At 33.8% G+C, this 26885-nt stretch overlaps 1 protein-coding gene across 1 annotated transcript; it reads left to right on the forward strand.

The window, feature by feature from the left end:
- Window positions 1–1538: 1538 nt before the first annotated feature.
- On the forward strand, window positions 1539–25462 carry LOC110448269. The gene is made up of 11 exons (XM_021494439.1): window positions 1539–1682; window positions 3113–3328; window positions 4452–4700; window positions 5174–5272; window positions 5914–6009; window positions 6641–6736; window positions 14245–14340; window positions 19964–20059; window positions 21514–21651; window positions 21889–22080; window positions 22317–25462. Exons 1-11 carry the CDS (start codon window positions 1610–1612, stop codon window positions 22463–22465), a joined length of 1500 nt encoding a protein of 499 aa, XP_021350114.1. The 5' UTR covers window positions 1539–1609; the 3' UTR covers window positions 22466–25462.
- Window positions 25463–26885: the final 1423 nt, after the last annotated feature.

A 26885-nucleotide genomic window follows, 5' to 3' on the forward strand; every position in this document is an offset into this window, starting at 1 on the left:
CTCTAACATGTTTATAAACTCGTTGTTGAATTTTTGACACTTATTGGTACCACACACAGCACCAGTAAAATGGGGCAGCGAACCATGATGGAGACGTTTGTACCTGTAAGGTCAGTGGTCTGTAGTAGTAACAGGGCACAAGTGTTATGGTTAAAAAAAGATAATTATGAAATACAATTGCAAGAAGGACAATACATATCACATTTGAATGCCTTCAAATTAGAAACCTTTGCGAGAAATTGAATTTATATCAATACAAGACAGTTAACACATTAAAAACTTGTATGCAAATTCTAATTTGATGCAACGATTTGGAGCCTTTACAAACTAATACTACCGTACAATTTTATTTTACTTTTTACTTGTTTAGGCAAATTACTAATTAATATTTCTGAACTGACAGATATGTTATCTACGTAGAGCTCAGGCCACACGCAATGAAAAATGCATTATATAGAACAAAATCGAGACAGAAGTATTGGCAGTACTAAACTGATTCTACCTTGTATATAACTAGGAATGATGAAATACCTTACACGCATATTCCTTTACAGTATTACTTTTATAGTTTATTCATAAATATCGTTTTCTAAAGAACCCGGTCTATTTTGTATGAGGACACACCGCGGTGTATATTTACCTGCAGTAACGTCTAATGAACATTACAATAATATCCCCACCGACGTATACTTATAGAAGACACGCGAGACCTATTAAATATTTTATATTTACATATCAGATTATCTGTTGATAACACTCAACTGTTTAGGCTATATGTGTTGAAAATGATAATTTGTTTTATCGTCGTCTTGTTTATATTCTTAAACTATACAAGCTCTAATGAAAAGAAGGACAGAGACATGGTTAAGGTATAAACATTTCTTAAAAGGAATAATATTCACAAAACTATTTACACTAAAGCATTTATCTAAAAAAAAACAGTCATGGCGGCGTATGAATTGACATGAGCACCCATCTTTTCGATTTGATATATTTTCAGGTACATGTGTAGAAAAGGCTTATTCTGAATACAGCATAAAATGAAACCACAACAATAAAATGAACATATCTTCACTACTACATCAGGACCATATTTCTTCATTATCATGTGATGTACTAATTAGGTCTGTCCAACAATATGCCTCGTTTTGAGTTTCGTATGTCGGTTATATAGCTAGAACAAGGGACAATGAGACACAGATAAGTGAAAGCTGTATAGGAGAAAATCGATCAAGACAGGTTTACCGACACAATCCTCTTTCTGAAAATAAAATGTACTTCCATTTTGATTTACATAATAATGATGCTAATGAATTAGCTTTCCTTGCCAACGAAACCCGTCGATTTATTATCAGAATGTACCTGATGCCTTCGACATATATAAAGTATTTGCCAGTCGAAAACTGCATAATATATCTAGATAAGTTTAGACATGTTTACGGCAGGCAACATAACAAAATTAAAAAAAACAACAGAAAAATGCACTGCAACCTTAATTTTTTTTTGTAGTTTAGTAGAGCAGAACGTTTACTTCCTTATTGGATACCTGTTTACTTGCGATAGAACAGACACAAATCTCCTGCTTTAAACGATACGCAGGATATGTAGAATGGAAGTGTGTACTATCTGGCTGCTGGAGGTTCTGTGTCTCTTATTCACTTTGGAAATTGTCAACACATCAGGTATGATTGGATGTGCACTTTCTGTTTTTCCTTCATTCTAATAGTAAACATATACGTCACGTTGATCTGGACTTACATGTATATCCCGTAGCATAAGCCCCATGTGTTTTACCATAGAACGCATTGCTTGTATAGAAGGTAGGGGTAACTGTATAGCTTGTACCCGATTTTCATGTTTCAAACTTCCGCGTTGAGTTGTTGTGACATAGTATCAAACGATATGCATTTATTTCAGGTTATGTACATAGACAATATACTAGCTGTGTTTCAAATATTGCTCTGCAATGGTGATTTGTCGCTATTGTTCTTTCTATTGTATTAACATTGAGCGATTGATATGATTCTACAACACTGTTCGCAAGCCAATGACAGTAAAACATCAGTCTTCCATAATCGGTATGAACCAATATATTCAACCTACAACTTATTTGTATGCATTAACCGAGGGGCTTATTGTCTTTATATATTAGGAGTATCATATTACATCTAGTTGGTGTTTACGTAAGGTAAGTGTTCTGTGTTTTTAAGGAGCAGATTTCTCCGAAAGGTTTACGACCTCATAATGTTTACACTGTATACATTACTTCCTTGTCCCATAGGTCTCCTAAATAATAACTATGATCAAATTCAGATACTGGATCCGAACAACTTTAAAAGATATATCCGTACGTTTTTTCAAGACGGACACATATATATATAAAAAAAAAAATGTGCCTTTTTTTTTCGTGGAGGGCATCGTTTATGACTTCTTTTTGGCGATCATTTTGCTGGACAAAATTGTCGATACAGATTAAATTGAGTTCTCTTTTTTTCAACATTTTTTTCTTAATTTACTTTTACCATGATATTAATTATAATTTACAACGATTATAATAACATTTGTTATAAACTTAGTCTTAACATCCGACAATTCCAATCTTTGACCTCTGTTTAGTACCTACTTGTTTAACCATAATTAGGCAACGGTTTCAAGCTTACCGAGAGGGTATGTTCTAACATCAGCATATTTCATAAGTGATAACTATTTTTGTTCGTTTATAGATGTTTTTAAATTCTATTTATTAGCTGCATATGCATTGTATCATATATTTCAAAACGGAGAAGAAATCTGGATAATTTAATTAGCAGTTTCAATTAAAAGACAAACATAAGTTAAAAAGGGAATCTTTAAAAAGGAAATAACAAAGTCCTGGTTCTTTTTTCAAACTATTGTGTTGGTATATTTTATACTTTTTTTACCTTTGTTAAAATCGGTTCTCCACTAATTTCTGCTCATCATTTCTGTCTTTTAATATTTGATTTTACCATCAACACATGTATACATGGATGACATTGCAATGCTGAGAATAGTGACAATGATTAGTACTTTAGATCAGTCATATATATATATATATATATAGATATACAATAATAATTCATTATTTTTACAGTTAACACCAATCGTGAGCCAAATGTCAAAAACACCACTCAAAGTTCAAACTTCAATGCTGCATATAGTAGTGGCAAGGCAGTGGATGGCTGTAAAAAACAAATCTTCGACAAACAAAGCTGTTGTTCACACACACAAACAGGCCAACAGGAGGCATGGTGGCAAGTTGATCTAGAGGAACTGGTCGTTATGGAATACGTCAAAATATACTTCAGAGGTGAGTAATTATATATTTTGATTCTTTATTCAACAATCAAACAAAATTCTGCCTTCTAAAGGTTTGACGTGTTAGTCGTGACCTTAAGACGGCACTGCGATGTTTGATTGCATGTCGTGAAAGATGACTAATGTAACTCCACTCCATCCTCATCCCACCCGTCTTCATATGGCACTGGTTATTGGAAAGTCGTTGATCCCGGACCTGAGATCATTGACATTCAAAAACTATATTTACATAATTAAGTATAGAAGGACATTTTATTTTAGCTATGCATGGTTAAACGGCCCGTTAGGTCTACCCCGAGAATGATAAAAACAACAAGGATAAGGATAGCTTGACATCATTTAACATAATAACACAAAAAGCAACATGCAATGTACATACAATGACGTATATCGTATACAATAAACATGTCAGGTTGTTTATGTTGTTGGTAATGCTTACCATCAAGTCGATATTATGACTGTTGAATCGTCTCTACACCAGAGGTTTCCATAAGACTGTTTTGTATCGACCCTGATTGAATTCTTGATTATTAACGACGGACTGTTGTGTATAATACTGGTATTGTAAACCTCAAGTGTTATGACACGGTTTTCGGTGTATACGTTAACACACGTCAACCGTCGATACATGTATGTACTTATGTGCGTGAACCTACGGATATGAGTTGTGACAAAGCCAAGCCTTGTTAGGCACACTTGTATTAAAACAAATACTGATGAGAACAACCAACATGTAATCAATGAGTCCTCCCTTTATACATGCTTTAATGTGATATATAAATTTAATAGAACGTAATAAAAACATAACCAATAAAAAGATAAATGTATTTTTGTATCAAGATATATATACCTAGTTTATGATAAGGGCAAAAAGGAAAGTGTTACAAAGTAGGGCGTCAAAAAATAGTTGGAATGGAAATAAAAATATAGCGATACCGCACGTAAAAATGTATGCTGCAGAAGTTTTATCCCAAAAAGAAAATGAAATAAAAAATCCGTGTTTCCTCATGATGTTTCTGCATTGGTCGCTTGTCACAGAAAACACGAAAATAGTCCTGTGTAAAAACAGTATATACGCATAAGCTCTATTGGATAATCTTGTTTATCAAACTTAGATGAAGGGTATCAGCAAAAACAACAATTTGGTGGCTATCAAATATACCAGTCGAACACTTCGGATTGGCGGAACGGTCACCTTTGCTATAAAGACACAACATCAACGCCAGCCACGTTATCATTGACTCCCCAGATACAATGTACAGGTAGCGCCAAGTACCTGACGATATACAGCGACAGGCGGTCAGGAGGTCTAGCGTGGTACTCTAATAGCGCTTTTCTGGCGCTTTGTGAGGTAGAAGTGTACGGTACGTAGCTGACATATTTAACCTTAAAACGTTGTATCCACATTAGTAGAGAGTATTGAGGGATAATGACACTTTCAGAAGTTGAATTTTAGACAAAGATGAATATTCATGAAACACTATCTAAGATAAATGGTTAACCATATTATCATATTTGCAATATACTTAAAATATCTGTTCAATTTTATATTTTTTGTACAGTTACATAATTGGTGTTTTCCATTTCAGTACTCATCCTTGCCATTTGTAAATGTTTGTATATCTACAAGTCAGTAAATTATTTTGCAATTAAAAAGTTAGTATTCATGTCTGTGCATCATTATAACGTTGTGGAAGATGTAACATACACAGAAATGTGTGCATCAATGGTATTTGGACAATGGTAGCACAATACAAATTGGTTAAATATAGTTTATTATTTATTAAAATGATAACAGATGGGCTTATGTCCAAACTCGTATGTTAATATCTTTCAGGTTGTCCGCTTGGGAAATATGGTGATGGTAATTGTTATTCAGATTGTGATGTAGGTTGTGCCAATAGCCTGTGTGATCCAGTGACCGGAGGATGTGCATGTAATTACATATATCTAAAGATAGCGTATTGTCTTTGCTTTGGCGTCGTATAGGCTTTCGGTAAAGTGATGACATATAGATATGTCTTATCATACTAACAGTATATCATCATGTTCATTATAACATTTTCTTATTCAAGTAAATCAGCATATGGTAAGCAGTATTCAAAATACATGTCTACTTATTATATAAAATCATTGTAGACAATGCCTCAAATACATATATACAATAGGTACACATTTCCATTTCAGTACTCATCGTTGCCATTTGTTTATCTAGAAGTATAATAAAACGCACAAGGGCAAGAAAATGATGTAAAACATTAAAAAAAAAAAAAAAATCTGAGGTATTTTGATCTTCGTTTTGTATGCCAAAGATAATGTATTAGAATTATTTGTTCAAATTTGATATTATTGACTACATTTCTAAATGCAGTTGAAGATAGAACACGATACAATTGTATACTTATTTGAAAAGAGATACAAATGTACTTGGAAAATCGTATTTGTGTTTTATTCAAGACTGCATTTTCTTGTACTTCTTTTTTGAACATATACCTAATCTATCGGGCCTGGTTTGGTCAAGTAAAGAGAACGATGTATTAATTTAGTCTCCAATGACTGCCGGTGTTGTTATTTAAGCATGCAGACCTGGATATTTTGGTTATACCTGCAACACAAGCTGCCCGTCCAATTGTAAAAGGGATATATGTTTTCAGCCCTTTGGGATATGTACAGGTATGGTGATATGTAAGGCCGTTGACGGTAGTAAAATCATATAATTATTGTTTCCCTATTTATTAGTTTGAAACGTGAAATGGTCGGTTACACATAAAAAACATTAATTCTAAATATTAGGATGTGTATCCTTTATTGCATTGACTACTGTAACATCTAGGTTTTGCTGCATTAATTATCCGTTTTAGGTGTGTATAGCAATACATTTAGGACATTTAATGGTGATAATACATGGTGTACAATCATAACGAAACGTTCTTAACGAAAGCCATCACCGTTATCTCAATAGCATTGTTAGTTTTTTAATCCCAAAATTTGTTTATCCAGATACAGTCTATCTGAGACGGTTAGCATGTGTTCAGAAAGATATAATTATGAGCTTGCGTAAAGATATTCTCAGTTTATTTATCGCAAACTATATCGCAGTTAGAAACTTGATAGCATACGTCAAGAGGATACTTTAAATGTACATTATAAACACACAATTTAAATATATCAAATAACAAAAGGAGGTATTTTAGTACACAGCCTACAGCAAGGCAACTATAATTGCTATAATAAAAATTAAAAAAAAATGTGTGAATATTACTGCAACGAGACGTTAAACATGTATTTGTTTAATTGTGTTTAGAATGTGCATCCGGGTTTTATGGCATTGACTGTAAGGGGACTTGTCCGGCACACTGTCGAGACCCACTGTGTGACAGAAGTAGCGGGGATTGTTCAGGTACAATGATGCTCACAAACAGTCATATTTTTCTATTTGCCAATCACTTTTTTAATTATAGATAAGGGAACGTTTAGCATGTTTTGTGTATTAACAGTTTCATGTTTCGATCGATTATGAAACATGGTCGCTGTGGTTTATAAACGACTGACATATTTATGGGTGGAGGCCATCGCGATGCTAATGGTCCTTTACTATTTCTAATTTTGCTAAAAAGTATTATGTAAGTCCAATATGGCATTGGAAATTCTGTCGAATGCACCACAATTTAAACTTGTTTACTATAATTACTATGTATAAGAGGGTCAATGTCGCGCTGAGCCTGGGTAGTCCTTTTACTGGAGCTCCGACAAAAAAAGGTTTTCTTTTAATTTATTACACGTTTTATAGTATAGTTTTTGGATTACAAACTACATAAGTGATTAATTTATCTCTTATCCGTATCTGTTTTTTGGAATTTTCGATGGAAATGTGTGTTTTGGACGTTTTGAGTTAGGACAATGGCCTGATACCCTACCAAGTGACTACTGCTCACATCACACTCTACTATATCTACATGGACTTGTATATGTTGACTTGATATATGTAATACTCAGTGGAAACCATGGCTAGCAGAAAGCACAGTACGGGAGGAGCAGCCGGTGTTAAGACCAGGGCAGCGGATAAGAATATTGAGGACAGACCCGATGATATTTCATCCTTGTTAACTACACTCAATACAAAGGCAGACTTTGATTCCAAGATAAAGAACTGATTGAAGAACTCAAAGGGAGAGTGTTCCAATTGGAAATGGAAGCAGAGAATCTCCGTCTGACCATTGGAAACCTGGAGACCCAGGTTCTATGGACGCTATAGAAGCACGTCATAACAATTTGGAGCAGCACGGCCGCAATGAATCACTCAGAATACACGGACTTAAGGACGCATCTGATTCAGAGACTGTGGAGGAATGTATGGACATATTCCTGAACTTTGTGTCTTCCAAACTTGAGGTGCATATTACTAGTGGGGACATTGACATTTCTCATCGTCTTGGAAAGTTTAACCGGGAAAGACAGAGAAACATCATCGTCAAGTTTACGCATCGACGAAAAAGGAACGAGGTCAGCAAAGCCCACTCAAAATTGAAGAAGACTGGAGAAACGGTTTTCGAGAATCTCACGAAGATCAACCAGCAGATCATCAATGACGCGTTTTCACTTCAGTGTGTGAAGAACTCATACAGTGCGGACGGTATTTTTTTCTCTATACTGACTGTTGGTAGAAAGAGAAGGCTCCAGTTTTGCACACCACTCACAGACAGTTTTCTTGTGGAAGATTCCAACTTTGTGTAAATATGTGTATTTAGCGCATATTGATCGGTAATGGACTAGGACGATGGTGCCGCCAGGAAGTACCCTGGTTTTACCGATATTACGACAGTGTTTGGACAGTGTTTAAATGTGTGAGTCTGTGATTGTGTCATTTCTTTTGGATAATTTACAGTGAGTGTTTTGCTTAATCGTGTGTATGGTATGGGATCTATTATTCCTATACTCCGGTAAGTCTACGTTTCATTTATTTTATTTATTTATCATTACAGTAATATTAACTGCTTTTGTAAGTGATTATTGACTACTAATTATATATATACATATATATATATATATATATATTATATATATATATATATATCGAAATGTATATCTAGATACACATGCATATCTATAGACATGCCTCCATATCTTAAAAAAATATATTTTACAATATATACAGTACAATGTATATGCTACTGACGTTTCCGGATTTTTTGTCTGATAAGTTTAAAAGCCTCAGCTATATTCTCCTTGCAATCCAATCTTTTCCCTCTCTTCCCTTATGTTTCCGGAATTTTATAACATTTTATAACAGTCTACCTTATCCGATAGTTACTATACTACTTCCGGTGTTGTACTTACTTCCTTTCTTCAGCGAACCCCGTCTGCAGACACGGTCATCTATCTCAGGTATTCTGGTACAGACTGTGCTGTAGGCGGTAGTATCTATGAAATGACAACTTTACTATTGTCTTTCATGTTTTCTGTTTTTCTTCTTTTAATTTCTTTATAGATCTTTGCTTTCCCTCTACTTATTTCTGGGATGGAACAAATAAACTCGTTCTCAGGTCACAGCTATGGCACAGACACAATTTGTATCGGCTAATGATCAGGGCTTGGGAGACACAGTTAAGCGTAAAGATGTGTTTTCTTATCTTTGGTTGACAAGTAGTAATGTCTTCTGCTTGCAAGATACACATTTTACTTCAGAACAGGGAAATATTATAAGAAGTGAATGGGGTTTTCAGTGCTACTTTAATTCTTTTAAATCAAATGATAGAGGCGTAGCTATTCTTTTTAAAAATAACTTTAAATTTAAAGTGAATAAAGAAAAGAAAGAAAACACGGGCAATTTGTAAGCCTTCGATATTGTAATTGAGACTTTTATACTTACACTTATTAATGTGTATGGCCAAAATAAGGATGACCCTGATTTTAATGATATAATTATTGAAACTATTATAGATATATTCTCATTTGTGGTGATTTTAGCCAGGTATTAATTCCTAAATCTGACTATGATAAAAAACATAAAAAAAAATGTTAACAATCCTAAAGCTAGAGAAACAAAATTAGAAATCATAGATAATTTTTCACTGGTAGATATTTTTAGAGAACAAAATGAAGACTTAAGAAGATACACATAGAGGAAAAGTAGCCCACTCAAACGGGCTCACTTAGACCTCTTTTTGATATCATATAAAATTTTCATTTCTAGTACTGAAAAATCCAAAATAGAATCTGGTTATCGATCAGACAATTATTTCCCTATGATATCTTTGAAAATTAATGAAATTAAACCTGGTTAAGGAGTATGGAAATTTAATAATAGTCTATTACAGGAACTAGAGTACTTAAATATGGTAAAAAACTTGTATCAGTGAGATGAAAGCGCAATACTGTCCTCCAGTTTAAAACTTAGATAATATAAATATCATTTCAGATGCTGAGTTTGAGTTTATGATCGACGATCAATTATTTCTTGAAACATTACTTTTGCAAATTAGAGGTAGAACTATATCTTATTCATCCTTTAGGAAAAACAACAAAATGTACGGGAAGACAATCTTCAGAAGACAATTCAGGCAATTGAAGAACAAGATGAAATAGATACTGTTGATTTAGAAGTATAAACACAAAATTACAGGAAATTAGGGAACAGACAATTAAAAAGTAGTATAGTGAGATCACGTGCTAAATGGATAGAAGAGGGGAAGAAGCCTATATGCTGTTTTTGCTGTCGGGAAAGTAGAAATTCTCTAAAATTAAACCTAAATTACAATCAGAAAACGGAAAAACAATTACAAATCAGGCAGACATCTTGAAAGAAGTTCAGAAATTTTATGAAAAGCTGTATGATTCTTATAATGCCATAGCAGATGTAAATTAAAATGAAATTTTGGAACCTTATAATGTAAACAAAAAAGGTAAACATGATTCTGAAAAGTTGGATGGCCTAATCACATTGGAAGAAGCTGGTAAAACGTGAAGACGTATGAAAAATATTAAAACTCAAGGTATAGATGGCTTTACGGTTGAATCAAGTGTTTTTGGAAATATTTAGGTAACTTTGTTGTTCAATCTATAAATTTAGGCTATACAAAAGGTAATCAATCAATCTCACAACGTCGAGGCACTATCTCATGCAAATAAAAAAAAGTGGAGACCTATCACACTACTAACTGTTGTTTGTAAAATAGCTTCTAGTACAATAGCATACAGAATATAAATAGTTTTGGATGAAATAATTGATATAGATCAGACAGGGTTTTTAGAGGGTCGTTATATAGGGGGAAACACTACACTGATATATGATGTAATGCAATATCCATAGGAAAATGATATTTCAGATATGTTTTTAATGATTTATTTCGAAAAAGCATTTCATTCGGTTTCTTGGGCATTTATTGAGAAAGTATTACATTTTTTTTCGAAATAACATATTAAACTGGGTTATAACATTACATAATAATGCTAGTGCTGTTATTAATCAGTGACGGAATCTGTCTTCATTTTTTCAAGTAAAAAATGGCTGTCGTCAAGGGGACCCGATTGCTCAATATAGGTATATTCTGGTGCTGAAATTTTAGCTATAAAGCTATCAAAACAATAAGAAAATTAAGGGTATTAATGTTGATACCTGTTCTATACTTCTATCACAATATGTAGATGGCACTGCACTTGTACTTAATGGTACAGGAAGAACACTACAGGAAGCTATTACTGAACTTAATTTCTACATCAAGTATATCAGGATTAAAAATTAACATTTCAAGAACTCAAGTGGTTTTGATTGGCAATAACAAAATTAGCTCAGATAAATTCCTTCCAAAACTTGACTTACAATAGGGTAGGGAAAACTTCACACTTCTTGGCATTGCATTTTACATTAATTTACATGAGATACCTAAACTGAACTTCGATAAAAAAAAACTAACAAAACTTAAATCACTTATCAGATCATGGAATAGGAGAATATTAACACCAATTGGTAAAAAAATCATAAAAAAAATCAATTTGGGTTTCACAATTTAATCATTTAATTATCTCACCGCCAAACCCAGAGGAAGCGCTTATTTGTAAATATAATTATATACTTTATTAATTCTTATGGAACAGTAAAGTGGGTAAAGTAAAAAGAGAAATTGTTATTCAAGACTACATTAATGGTGCAACATCAAAACTGTTATAGACCCACTCAAATTAGGTTGGATTAGAAGTTTTTTCAATGTACATCTAAATGGCAAGCAATTTTAAAAACATACGTTAACATAGACATATTGGCGAATTGTGGTTAAGATTATATAAAGCTATGTGAAAATAAATGTAAAAAACTTGTATCTGGCAAATGAAATAAATATTAACTAAAATGGGGTATACTTAAAGATCCCCTTATGGTTTAATGACAAAATTACTACTGATGGAAGGTCAATTTTCATTAAGGATTGGTTAAGAAAGACGTTATTAATATAAATGACCTGATAACAGACTATAATTCTGGTTCCTTTTATACAGTTCAGTAATTCACTCAAATTTATCAAATACAGACTAATTTTCTAATATCACAGTGTTCTTTCTGCAGTAAAATATTTCAACTCTAATCCAGATTTTCCTAAATTGAAATTGATATGTCCCTTTATTCCTGTACGGTTAGAACCATTCTTTAAAACGTCTAAAGGATCCAAACATTTCTATAATATCCTGGTAAAACATAACATTGATCCATCAGGACCGAAGAAATGGAATAGAGTCTTTGATTTTAGTAACTTTTCTTGGCATCAGATTTTTAAGCTTCCCTTTGCTATAACTACTTATACAAAATTTCAGTGGTTTCAGTATAGAATAAATCACCATATTCTGACAACATATTCTTTCCTATTAAAACTCGAATAGTTGTATCTCCTATGTGTACACTTTGCAATTCTGAGATTGAAACTATTACCCATATTTTACGGGAATGTCAAGAGATTTAGAAACTTCTTTTTAGTTTTGAAACTCTGTTAGATGCACTAACTATTCCTTTTGATTTCATTAAATAATTTTATATATTTGGACTTCTTACACAAAATGTGAATGGTAGAATTGATAATGAGATACTCATTATAATTAAACACTATATATATAGTAAATGCGTCTTCTTCATAGCTCCTTAAATATAAATGCTTTGGTTAACACAATAAAAGACTACCATAATATACAAAGATTTATAGCAAATAGCAAAGGAGACACTTATAGAGAGAAGTTTGAAAAGGAATGGGAAAAAATGGGAAAAGCTTTTTGTTTTGTAAAAAAAATATTCTGATACCTGTCTCCTGGGCCTTGACATAAATTACAGAATCAATTTTTTTTTTCCATTTCATTTATTCATAATCTTGTGCTCAACACTTTATTAATCACTCCCCCGCCTCTCTCTCTCTCCTTCGCTCTCTCTAGCTCTCTCTCTCTAAATAAAAATAATAGCCCCCCCCCCTCTCTCTCTATGTCTCTATCTCAACTGATTCATGTAATTGTGTTTACTGTTTTTAGTAGCTTTTCATTTTTTGCATTTCTTCGAATCTTTGCTTGTTTGTGTTTGTGTATTTAAAAGTGTGCGTGTGGGTGGGTGTGAGTAAGGACGATTTTGTACGGATGGCGGGTAAAGAATAGAAAGATGATGTGTTAATGTAAAACTACACAAGTGTTAACTGTTGTGATGCAACTGAAAAAAAAGATGCATGTACTTATATTTTACATAAAATCAATTCATCATACTTGATTGAACGGCTGATGAAGAATGATTTATTTAATGATCAATGATGAATATAAGTAATCGTGATAATGATGTGTAATTATATAAGGATAATGATAAAGATGATGAATTAATGATTGATGATAATTAGGGATACAAGATGTACGTTGACTGATGAGGAATGATTGATCGATTAATTGGATGATGATGATGATGATGATGATGTGTAATGATATATTGATGATTGTATATAAAGAACGATAAATGATGATAATGACGGGTAAGTATGTGAGGATGATGAAAGCGATGATGATCTTATGTTTTGTAATTGTGTAATATGATGATCAATTAAGAATGATGATAATTATTGATCCATGATGTTGACTGAAGAAGGATGATTGATCGATTATTTAATTGAATGACTGAGTTGAAATTATGAGTGTTAGTTAACTTAATTTAAATTGAAACAGTAAAATGTTAACAATCAGCGATGTTTTTATTTACCATGTCCTTATGCGCTCTGCGTCTTTATTTTTACATGCTGATTTTTTCCTGCCACCTCCTCTCCACACCAAAAAATGTTAATTCGCTTAGGTAAAATCGTTACAATAGTTTCGTATGCAATATTTCGCACATGGACATTTTTAACGATTGAAATAACAAAAATGGAGTTTAGGTGTCACATATATGTGTACTTTCAACTTGCCTGAACGGCTTTTATGGGATTAAGTGTGATCGGCTATGTTCCCCTAGTTGTGAAAACAGCATATGCACACAATATGAAGGGAAATGTACAGGTATGATAACTTTGTCATTGGAAGACATTTTTGACGTATTCTTTAATATTTTTGCGTGTATATTAAAAATGTAAGGGCAAAAAAAGGATGTTATACATTTCTACAAATCTAATCAGAGATAGTTTTCTTTTCTTTTTGTATGTTTAAAGTTATGTGGTAAATCTATTTATATAATTTCTTATGTTTGATAGTTTTAAAAATACCAGAAGATAAACACAATACTATTGTATCTTCATATCAAGTGATTAATTGTGAACACATTATTTATTACATATTATTTATGGTAAATTCAAGCCTCCATCCCTTTTAACAAAATCTAGTTTGAACATATACCTTATCTATCCTTTTGTTATAAAATAAACGTTGTATGTATTTTACCTCAAATGACTGCTGATATTGTCATTTTAGTATGCGAACCTGGATATTATGGTGATACCTGCACCACAACCTGCCCGTCCAATTGTAAAGGAACTATATGTAATCAGAGCAGTGGGTTATGTACAGGTATGTTGACAATTCTTGGTACAGACAATGATACAATAGTAAAATAAAATCATTATAAGTTTCCCCGTGCATTATTTCGAATCCTTAAATGATCCGTTCAAACAAACAAGAATTTATCCTCAAAATCTTGGCTCTCTATTCTCAATTGTAAGGGTTATATTAAGGTTTTTGCTGCATTCAGCAAACGTCTTTAGTATGTATATAAATAGCCGCGTTCTACTGAAAAAAAAGATAAAACAAAGCCGAGGAAAACTACGATGATCTTGTCGGCTATTTTAGCGGAAGACTCATTAATCATCAGGCATTTACTGGTGATCATAAATGGTGTACAATCTTAACGAAACGTTGTTACGTTTTTAACGAAAACCATCACCGACATCTCAATAGCGTTGTTAGTCCTTAAAAACCGAATATTGCTTGACCAGATGAATTTTATGGAAGACGGTTGTAAAGTGTTCAGACAGATATCAGTATAATCGTGCATGTATTTTCTTACATAGATGCAATATCATATTAAACGCTATCGTCATTAGATCTTGATATTGGGATAAAGAAATTTAACTGGAACTGTAGATAAAATTAGCTATATGCAGCACCTCTCATAATGAACCAATCAAAACATGATATGACAGCGTAAATAAGATGAGATTAAGTCAATCTTAACTTCTCAGTTTATCGTCGAGACATAAATGCATGCGATAGTATTTTGCAGTGCAGAATATTACGTTTCAGAAACACGGAATTCGTTTTGGAATAGTAAACCAGAAAGAGGAATTGAGTTTGAGGTATAGCAAGTTTCTGATTCCGTTCGACCAAATATGTATTCTGGGACACAGTTATGCCCAAGTTTACCAAAGACTTAATATATTACGTCCATTAAAATTAGGACCATTTAACTACATATCATAAGCACACCGATTCCATAAACCAAATAACAAAAAGACGTATTTCATTTTACAGCCTGAAACAAGGAACACATCATTGGTAAATGAAAATGGTATATACAAATTGCTGCATCGAGACAATAAATATTATCAATCGGCACACGATTTTGTAATATTTGTATTAATTATAACATTAACAACAAAACACCGAGAATGTGTACTAGAAGTTTTGACTATCAATGTTTTCAGATAAGTTTGAAGTAAAGGGGACTTTATGGTCATTTGTGGCATCTTTTTTTTCAGTAGTTCATGTGAATTAAATATATGATAATCTACGTAGCCGAAGTTAATCTCGTAAACAACCTCTATAAATGAAACAAATATGACGGGTAGCATATTCAGTGGTAACACAAATGTAGGTATCTGTAACACCTCTGAAATAAATCGTAACTTTTACGGACTTGTCTGACACATTGTCGCGACTAGCTATGTGTCAGACGTTGCTGGAAATGTTCATGTACGTTGATGCTCAAAATCAGTTTTCTATTTGCTAATTATTTGACTTCATTGGTGGTTAGACTAGTGCTCGTTAAATACGTAATATATATGTAAAAGTTTAATTTTCCGACCAGGTATTTGCCAATTTCCTAACTTTTGCAAGCGACTCGTCTGTTCTTTGCTCCTTTTTCGATTTATCTATGTTACCAACATCCTTTAAAGCCTCTGGAACAGTAAGAGGTATGTAACCCTGTTTTCTTCTCTGCAGTTGTTGTCGTCTCCACAGCATGCATTGTAGCTTCGTTCTTTTGTTGCAACGTTACATCGGGTTGAACCGGTGGTAGGGCACCTTCCACATTTCCTATTGTTAGATCATAAAGTGACGTCTCTAGGACCCATGCATCAGTAGTTCACCGAAAATAGGGTGTATCTAGGTCTAATTCCGTAATAGGAACACAGAACCGCGACCCGTCAACTAATGTTCAAATCTGGGTTTGATCCGTTATCTTGCCTGAGACGACCAGTTCCTTCTTAATGACAACTCTACCGGATACTAGTATTTTTCCCACACAACCTCTAACAACAGGCATATCGGTAGATCCGAGAATCCTGACATTTCATGATAAACTCAGTTTAGGTATTTCTGTGACCACTGTGGCCACTTGTCGATTCTGTTAGATTCGCTAGATTTACTCATGGCATTAAGCATGGTTCTCCCAGATGCTCTTTTTCTCGATGCACCCTCTCTTGTATTCATGAATTATGTCAGACTTTGAATGCAGCAATGTAGTAATTGATCCCTGAGAATAAACGTCACACAAGTCTTATCCGTCTTGGTCATTTCACTTCATATCTTGGGATAGCTGAAAACTGAGATAATGTCTTACTTGCTACTGACTGCAACTATGCAACCAAGTCTAAAGATTGTTCCACATTCCACATCAAGAGCTTTACCTTTGGAAAGCGCACCCATGTAAGCCTCCCACTGCTCTCTGTTCAAATTATGTGCAGTAGCATAACTTTGTAGGTAGGCATCCATGTTATCCTTGTTTTCCTTAAAATATGGCATATTTGGTCATCGTTGTACTTGATCTTCCTTTGTCGCATTAGCGCATAACGTGCTTTACTCTGCTTGATGTAGCTCTATATTCGTTGGTGCTCCTTGTTAGCTTGCTCTTCAGCTCTTGCTTTTTCTCTGTTCGTCTAAACTTGCGTGTTCAGTCATGAAGTTTTTCCTTTCCAGTTCCCTCGCTGCCTCAATTCTCCCTTGTTCTACGAAGAGTTTCTTCTTTTCATTTTCCATGTTGATGGCTATTTCTGCGTCTCCCACTGCCTGCTTTACATCTCTGATACGTTTTCCATGTTCTCGTGCTTTAGCCTGTTCTTTTTTAACGAAAACCTGTAGCTTGTCGCCATTGTAGCCCAGTTCGTTTTCTATAGCGATATGCTACTGAATGCCTGCTATAGTAACAGATTAACAACAAAGGTAAGAACAATACAATAATACTGATCATTCACCTTGGGTACTTACCCCTGATCATAACGTCTCCGTTAACTGTCCACTAAACATATCTACAATACTCATTAACATACATACACATAGATATTTTTACACATTAATTTCCATACAAAAGTTCACAATTTCAAGTAAGTCGGATCACTGTATGGTACCAGTCTATGTTCCTTGTATGCACCAATTAACAGTTCCGGTGCTGTCTGTTCCTGTTTGAACTGAATGGCATACTGGACCAATAGTCCTCTGCTGGGTGACAACTGTTTCAGTATGGTTGACAAAGCTGATTAACCGTAGCCTTCATTACCGGTTGAAAGCAATGATTCGCGCTATGCGCTTCTCTCGAACCATATTTCCATATCAGCAAAGATCTGGCTGACCTTTAAGTGACCGTGACTTGCCAGATAACCTGCGGCTGACCTTGACCCGATGAATGGGAAGGTCCTGGTGCCCCACTCGCTGGTATCTACTGCACCCTCCAAATGAGGTCGTATTAATCCTCAGAAAAGCAGTCTGTAACGTGTGCCTGGGGTTGGCTGCAGTGAGAATCAAAGCCCACGACAAGTTGCTATGGCGCATCCACAGCTGATGTCAATCACATTAACTAACTTTCGGCAGAATAGGTTCCAAGAATATTGACACCAGACCAACAGTTGACTGGGCTGGATATTTCAAGAACACTTTTGGAACGTTTTCAGCGCAACCAAGATAATTTTCTGAAGGAAACCGTGAGCCGGGATGAGACATGGGTTAATTACTTTGATCCTGAGTCATCCTGCAATCAATTTTTTGGACACATTAAGGCTCATTTCTGCTAAAGAAATTTAAGAGCACAACACCGGTTTGAAAGGCTAAAACATCTGTGATTTGGAATTATAAAGGTATAATCATGGTAGATAATCTTCAAAAAGGTTAAACCATCACTGGGCAGTAGTATACTGCTGCATTATAGGAACTATTGACGAGTACCAGAGAGGAAGGCTCAGATCAGGTATCCTCTTGATTCAGGATAATGCACCTGCCCACACTTCACAAGTGGCACCAGCTGCAGCAGTTGAGTGTGGCTTTTACCGTCTTTCCCATCCCCCATATTTCTCAGAGTTTTATTATTTTTTTAAACTCAAATCAAAACTGCGATGGAGGCATTCTGACAGTGATGATGTGGTAATAAGGTGCTGTTGAGGCATTTTTTAATCATTACGATGAAAAGTTCTGCCGATATGGTATTATTAATTGGAGCATCGCTAAAAAGGCATTGAATGCAAGGGTGATTATGCTGACAAATAGGCTATTTAAAATATACCACCGGATCGGTCTATGATGTTAGGCCAGCCATTTTCGCATTTGACCTCGTATATTGTCATACATGATTCATATCGACATAATATCACTACTAGACATAAATTTGTCTAACGTGTAAGTCATTGCCCTGTAACCTATAAAAGCAACGTTTGTAACATTGACAACGGTCAGTGCTAAGGTAAGAAAACCTTATTTTTCTTCTAAGTAGTTATTTTGCTTATGAAACTTTGATGAGTAAGAAAAAAGGTAAAAGTTACAATGACCTGCAGGAGTTTATGTTAAGATACTCAATATAATTACACTGTAGTTTTAATGATAGTGATTTCATAATATCGAGATAATATTCAACGATATCAAAGAAGAAATAAACGTAGGTGCACAAACGTAAAAACACGATCCACACCATAGATCTCACACCATATGTAATAGTTTGTCGGAGTAATATATTTCTTTACATTTTTACCAGTGACATATTGAAAAAAAAAATCATAAAAGTGAATATGATTTTTTTTATCAATTTTGCTGATTTGACCCGCGAAAACACTGATCTTAAAATACCATAAAAAAATCTCCAATCTGAAATCCTGGCATTATGCAAGTGGTCCATGCCCCAAGAACATCAGCCCATTCTACTGTCTAGAATAATAATCTGTTGTCTATCATGGGTGAACTGTTTTCTAATTCAACAGTTCTAAGGAAAGCACAACGTATAATTCAACAGTTAACTTTCATGTTCCAATATGGAAGCCACCAGATTATGCTGGCCAGCTATTCTGACAATTTGAGTGGAGAACAATTACATGTATGTCATGTCGGCGTCTCCAAGTTTAAAGTTATCAAATTACGCTAGAAAAATGTTAGACCAACAATCTCGTAGTAACATGTTAATTGATCGGTTTTAATAGCATATGGTTATGTTGTAATGACGTGTTAATTATCTTGTTATCACGACATGAAGTAAGGCTCACCGCATGATCGAATGATTACTTAAAAAACAAACCTGGCCTTATTATCTTAAAATAATGACATGCATTCAAGGTTTATATCACATATTGGTTTCCTAATAACGATAAGTTAACGTACATGATGCAGCAATAGGTGGTATGTGGCATTACAATTTGAATGGGAAATAAGTAAAATTTCTGAAAATATAAAAGCTTTACACATTTTTTCTTTTATTTACTGATACAATATAGATTATCTTAATTGTGAAAATTATGATAGTCAAAACGTACTTTCTATGTTGTCATAGGATTATGCTGATAAGAACAAATTATTTTTGTAATTGGTCTATTTGGTAATGAAATGTTTTGTTAAGCGATGGTGACTGATATGATCAAGGACCAAAACATCTAGATTTGTAATTGTGACATCTGATTAAGATTATGTGAGGACATTATTTTTTTTTTTTTTTTTTTTATTCTAGAATGTGTAGCAGGACTCTATGACACTGAGTGTAACCAGTCTTGTCCTGTCAACTGTCAAGATACTTTATGTCACAGAAGTAGCGGAGAATGCGAAGGTACGATCGTTTGGTTGTATCAATGTTTACCTAACTTGGAAATGACTTGAAACTTTTTTTATACTTTATTCAAATCTTGGGAAGATACTGGGATTGTATTGAAAGCTTCCACTAATAAATCATCAGTTCCTTGCAGGAAACGTTTTATCAATAGAAAATCAATGTGAGCAAATATTAATATCCCTTAATCACTTGAACATATCAATAGAAATATAGAAATAAGTAACTAAATCAGTTTTGATATGCCATGACTTTAAAAAAAAAATAGCAATGGTACATGATACATTAATAGATAGGTAAGATGATAGTGACCAAACAAAATGATGAGAACTTGTTCATACTGAGGAATCAATATTTTGAGTTGGGAACTTGTAAGCATATTTCGAAGTAAAAGATTTTCTTTGTAAAAACACATTGATCTAATGAAAAATTATTTGATCAGGTATTTTTAACTTTATCTTTTTGGATTCATTTGAATATCAAAATAATGATAAATGACTACTTACTTAGTTGATATAAGCTGACTATGATATAAATTATATTGTAATTTATCCGTTATTTATAATTATTTCCGCTCAAACAAGCAGTTACTTTGTTTTCGTCTTAAAGCAATATGACTCTAAATACGACTAACACGACAGATAACTTATTAAAAGTCCCCAATGACATGTCAGAGACATACTTTCAACTTATTTTCTTGAAAAAAGTGCGCCTATCAAATCAAATTCACTGATGAAAGTAACTACATCGTTAATACCATACTAGTTTACTTGTTTTGTTTAGTTGCAATTGTACCACAAGAATACTAAACAGTGTAATTCCAACAAATCACCTGCATGTACATCATGTAGGAACATATCCTAGTTTGGTAAAAGGGATATATGATTTGGACCAAAGCTACTTTACAGAGACCTGATTACTTATTTGCTACCGCACTCTGGTTCTATTTCTATCTAACATTGTATATAGATAATGTTATAATTCGACCATCAGCTAAAAAAGGATTCGGGGCAATATTTGAAATCATTAAATCGACATTAGGAGCTAGATAATATATAGACGGAACCAGTAAGGTGTTACAGTTTGTAAGGGGTCGTATTTGATATTGCTTGATTTTTAATATTAAAATAGACAAACGTTTACGAGTTTAAGCTGGCATTGTATTAAGGACAATGATCACGTGTTCATGTGGCAATCATAGTCTATTTTGAAAACATATCATATCCAAGTGCACATAATTACTTGGTCGTATTTTCCTCGAAGTTATCTAGGGTGCCCATTTAAATATTTCCTTTTTATCATAATTGTCATTGCTCCATTGATATTTACATGAAAATACCGTTTTATAAGGTGTCGCCTATATTTTTTATTCTGAAACCTACTTAGCAATATAACATGTACAGAACCAGTTATTTAGGATACTTTATGGCATTTGAGTATGATTGTGCTTGTAGTGTGTGCAGCCGGTTTTTATGGCAGCCAATGTTTAAAGTCATGTGGCAAATGTCGAGGTGTGAGTTGTGACAAGAGCACTGGGGACTGTGCGACAGGGTGTACTGATGGATGGACTGGAAACACATGTGACGCCAATGGTAATATTCACATGATATCCCTACAATTTATATATTTGTGACTTTATCCTCTCAAAACAATTTATTAGAGTGATCTCTTCAGTATTACATTTATTTATATTCAACACTTTGTGTAGAATATAATAACAAAAAATCACTCCAATTCGAAAAATTAAAGGAGGAACAATAACAAGAAAATAATACTAACGGAAAATGCATGACATACGCAGTGAAACTTCATTACCTTTTATGCTATAGTGGTAACTATAACGAATGAAGACGCCGCTGTCGGGATAGGCATCGTATCTGGATTGTTTTTATTGGCTCTGGTCATCTTGGTCATTGTACTGGTCAGACGTCGGACGATGACGCGCAGCGACACCACAGGTTCTTCTCATATGACAGATATATCATTGTCGAGAACTGCGATAGAGCTAAAACAAAATCAAGGTAAACATCTACTGCCTTTGTACATTCACATATGAATTATTTAACCTTTAATGTTAATGTTTACAACATGAGGGTTTACAATGAAAAAGTACAAGTTTCCAAATGAATTGATTTCTGAAAAGGAAACGCGATACCTTGAATGCACATTGTTCCCTCGTTTGAACCAACGTCAGACGGTGTTAGGATGTTTCAACCTTACGGCTCATTAGCTCATGTTAATATCATATATTTTCCAGATAACACCTACGACGAAATAGCAACGTACAACAAGGAACAAACCATTGCGCAGATTTCACACAATGAGGCAAATTATGAACAGCTTGGACGCAGGGAGGTGGACATTCCAAATATATACGAGACAACAGATGTTGACAAGGAAACATAGGGAAATGCTTCTTGTAAACTGGATAGCTTGATCATTCAACGCAACGTAACCTTACTACTTGAACTAAATTACACACATATACCTTTTGTTTTGATAAATTCGTCTCCTAACTTAACAGAATAAGTACTGTTATGATGAACATTGACAGTGTTGTAGATTGTTTATGTTTAGTTGTAAATTCTTGTATGATTTTTAATTTTTCACATATCGGATTGTTAGTTTTGTGAACCCAAGCAAGTATCGTATATGCTGTCAGTGTTAAGGTTAAATATATTGTCATACTCAGTATTTCGTCGTTCTGTACAGCATTTTATATATTTGTTTTTATTATTGTAAGACTTTTGTATTCATCGAAGTTAACCATTGCAGTGAACTTAATATATACTTTGTCATTTAACGATCCCGGAAGGTATTTTGAGAGATGATTGTCTGGGAGTAAAAGTATAAGTAGCTTTGATCAAGTTTTCGAGCAGTGTTAGATAAGCACACAGTTGACAGGTGGTTGACCAGAAATACGGTTACATGAAGTATACACATTGCATTGAATAAAATATATAGATATCTTGATGGGATCAAAGAAATAGTCTGATCGAGGGGAGAGGTGAATGTCTAGGTTTTGTTTTTGTTTTTTGTACAGTGTTAGACGAGAATCGAAATGCTTTTGACTATATTAAGAAATATGCATTGATATACACAGTCAGTAATGTGTTGAACGATATCATTATTTATTGGCTTTTTAAAAGAGATTTCTTTGCATTGAATGATACAATAAGTAAGTTTTCGGCTGCTTTCATTTTTGTTTGAGCAGTATTTCCCCATCACTATAATTCAGCTTTCCTCTAACCAGGATAAGCAATGCATTGAGACAATTCTAAAATGTTTGAACAGCTTCAATATATTTAAATAAGCGTATTTGCAATGTAACTCGAAGTTGAGAATAATTGAAACAAAATATACATATATTTAATCCTACAGGTTTATTCAGATATATTTGTCACTTGCTTTGCACCATTGTATGAAGATGTGATTTAATCGTTTATTTTAAGTATATCATTAATTTGCAAGGTATGCTGTAACATATGAATACACAAATTGTAGATATCTTGATTCCATCGAAATCGTCCTGTAAAATAAGAATAGGATAGCTTAATTGATATGTGTGCTTTGTTTTAATTGCAAAAATTGACGTACTCTCTCGAATACTTTTTTCAGGTACACGTTTAGCTTTTAATGTCATTTTCGTAGTTTGCGTGGGAAATATCCAAACCATGAATCTATACGTACGAAGTTTTCACAGATTATCGATTTCACATGGACCGCAAAGAGACAAATTTTTCATTTAATATCAACTTTTCTCCACTTATTATGATATAGGTAAGATGCTTTTTGTCTAACAAAACATTTTACAATAATAATTTCCATTCCCTATACGTTTAAACATGTAAATGGTTTTATGGTATATCTTAATGATCTGTACCTACAAATTAGTGAATCATTTAAATGATGTAAATTATATAACTGGAAGGAAATATCAATAACATATACGTTAAGGGTTATCGCACACACTGCCAAAAACTGCAAATATACATTAGAAGCTTTGTTCCAGTATGCCTTAATCTCTGATACATGTAATCGATAAATACGTTTGGAAAATAAAAAGGGAATAAATAAATAATTAAATAATCCACTCCGGTGCTCTGAATCAAAAGCAACGGGGCTAGACAAGGATTCAAGCTTGGAACCTCCATCAGTATAGTGTCACTCTAACTTACTAAGCCTACTAGCTACAGTGGTTGTGCCCAGGTGTTGTCGACCAAGAATCATACAATATCCAAATTAAGATAAAAGGAACCGAACTCTACGTGAACTTTAAGTATTTTTTTTTTCTCAAGTTGGATAGAGTTATTTAAAACGGACTTGATTCATGCTTTATTCTTGTATGTGCTTCCTATGGCATGGGCACTAGTTTTGTTTCCACGTAAGGGACTGTTGTTTTGTTTAAAACAAAGATATAAAAGGTATTTAATGTCAAAACAGATATTCTCAACAGATATGCTACGTTATTAGGCATTTGATGCACGTCACCTTGTTAAAAGCATGATTGATTGCAAATATTCACCTAAATACGTACGTGCTATCTTGTCTGGTCGCCGAAATTAATATTCTTTCACCTCAGACAGATATACTCCGCGTCAAACCCCGTGCTAGGATTTTCGTTCTGGTCTTATATCTGTTAGTATCTTAACGCGAACTTTTAAAAAGCGACGTATTAATCCGTGCCTTAACGGCTCGAAATTGTATACATTGGATGCATTATATATATTCTGTTTTGTCGTTGTATGTATTGTTTTGATGTTGTTATATTAATGATGTTGTAGATAAAATATAATATACATGGTGAAGTACGGTGTCTTCTTTGTGAAAACAGACAACAGGTTTATTGTTTTTCTTTGTCATGTAGTTTTAGTAGTGTAGATACCATGTTAATTTGGAGTCCCCAGACGGGATAGTTGTAATCATAAGCGGGAAAAAACGAAAACAAAAATTCGATCTCGGAGTTTCGAGAAAAATAAAATTGCCTGTTACTGAGCGAGATCGGGCTAAGTATCTCTAACATTTCATGTTACAGAGTCTAAGCCCACGACTAAAATAACCCGATCTCGCCTGACACTGATATTACTAAAATTCATTGGAAGTCTTAGTTGTACAAAGTCACAGAACGCGGTCTTTGTCGTAGATTGTGACGTATCCTCAGTATATACATTTCCAGTTACAACGTACCAAGCTATACCATAGGTGTATGGGTATATGAAGACAAATAATTCTGAAGGAGGACCACGTCTCTTGTAGTGTTTGCCTGTAGTCGACAATGACCACCCTACATGTGTTAATGATGTAATTACATTTTTATTATCATTTGTATATTTCTTATAATGTTTTTAATTTGACTAATATTCATTAATACATGACAGCAAATGTAATAAAAACAATATTAAAACAGCATTTAATCATCTTTTTGTTTATCAATCGTCTTGTTTGGGAGTAAGCAAAATATACCTTTATAGAATATTTTTTGATAAAGCAGTTGCCAGGCAGATAATTATCTCTGTACCATTGACTAGCTGAAAAGACTGATTTGTGAACTTGAGCAAACCTTAATTGTCATCATGGAAAAACAAAACAAAACAAACAAACAAACAAACAAAAGAAATAATGTACATGATATATCTTAATCTGAATGTTTGATCGTCGTCCATCGTTTAAGACGATAAATGTGTATTGTCCCCTGCTTTAATCAGTCCTTGCTGTGGTGTCTACCGCATTATACCGTAATATGGTGTCTACTGATTATGGGATATTGGGAACACTAAGAAGACTTCTGATATCTCTAAAAGCATGATGTGGCATGAGGTACTAATATTCCTCCGCATCGACAAATATAAGTCAACCCAAAGTAGTTTGAAGTTCTCAAAGACAGAACTAGGTTGGTAAACAAAACTGATAAGAAAAATCTTAGATGTTCATATCTCAAAATCCCGACTTAAATTCTGATGGCGACCATAACATATGCCAGTAGTCTTTATCAAGCTATATCTTTCGAAGCTTTATTGTAAATGTGTCCATCAGCATCCACGATATTACACTAAACAGAACGCCGGATACGAGACATACCTGACTGGACATCAAGAAACAGGTGCTACATGGATATCAAAGCTGTGTTAGCGTCTATGTCTACGACACAGTACGTCCGGTATCTGACCATCTACATTGACCGTCGAGAGAAACCCAAATCATGGTACTCGAATGATGTTGGAACTGTGTGAGGTGCAAGTTTATGGTGAATTTACTCATATCTATCACACTGAAATATGAATGTCAATAACATAGTTGATTAGTTTATAGTTCTGACTGATGATGTATTACAATTTTTCAACTCAATGTTTTACGGATTTTTTATATTCAATATGTTGATATTATTTTATAGAACTAAATATTTGAGAATAGAAAGAGAAAAACATCGTTTTGTTAACGTTAATAAATCCGAATGCGACCTTCAACTATATATTTTAACAACATATTTAATAGAAACACTGTAGTCTGCCTTTGCGTACAAAGCTATATCGGGGAAAACATCAGATTGAATTCGTTCTCACTGCTATAACTAGAGATACATTGCAATACAAGTGACAAGTTAACTAATAAAACCGCCCAAACCTAAATAAAAACCAAAGGTTTGGCAATATATAAACTATGCTAATGACTTAACTTGTTTATAAAACAGCTGTGATCAACAGTAAGACGATACAGTCTATTACAACACACGAGAAAAAATATATGTAGATAAAATTAAGTTCATGGTATTTAGAGAAAAAGAAACGAAAGAAGAACAAGTGACGTCAAAATAATGTGTTATGATGAC

Source organism: Mizuhopecten yessoensis, unplaced genomic scaffold (genome assembly GCF_002113885.1).
Source record: "Mizuhopecten yessoensis strain PY_sf001 unplaced genomic scaffold, ASM211388v2 scaffold3963, whole genome shotgun sequence".
Classification (NCBI taxonomy): Eukaryota; Metazoa; Mollusca; class Bivalvia; order Pectinida; family Pectinidae; genus Mizuhopecten; species Mizuhopecten yessoensis.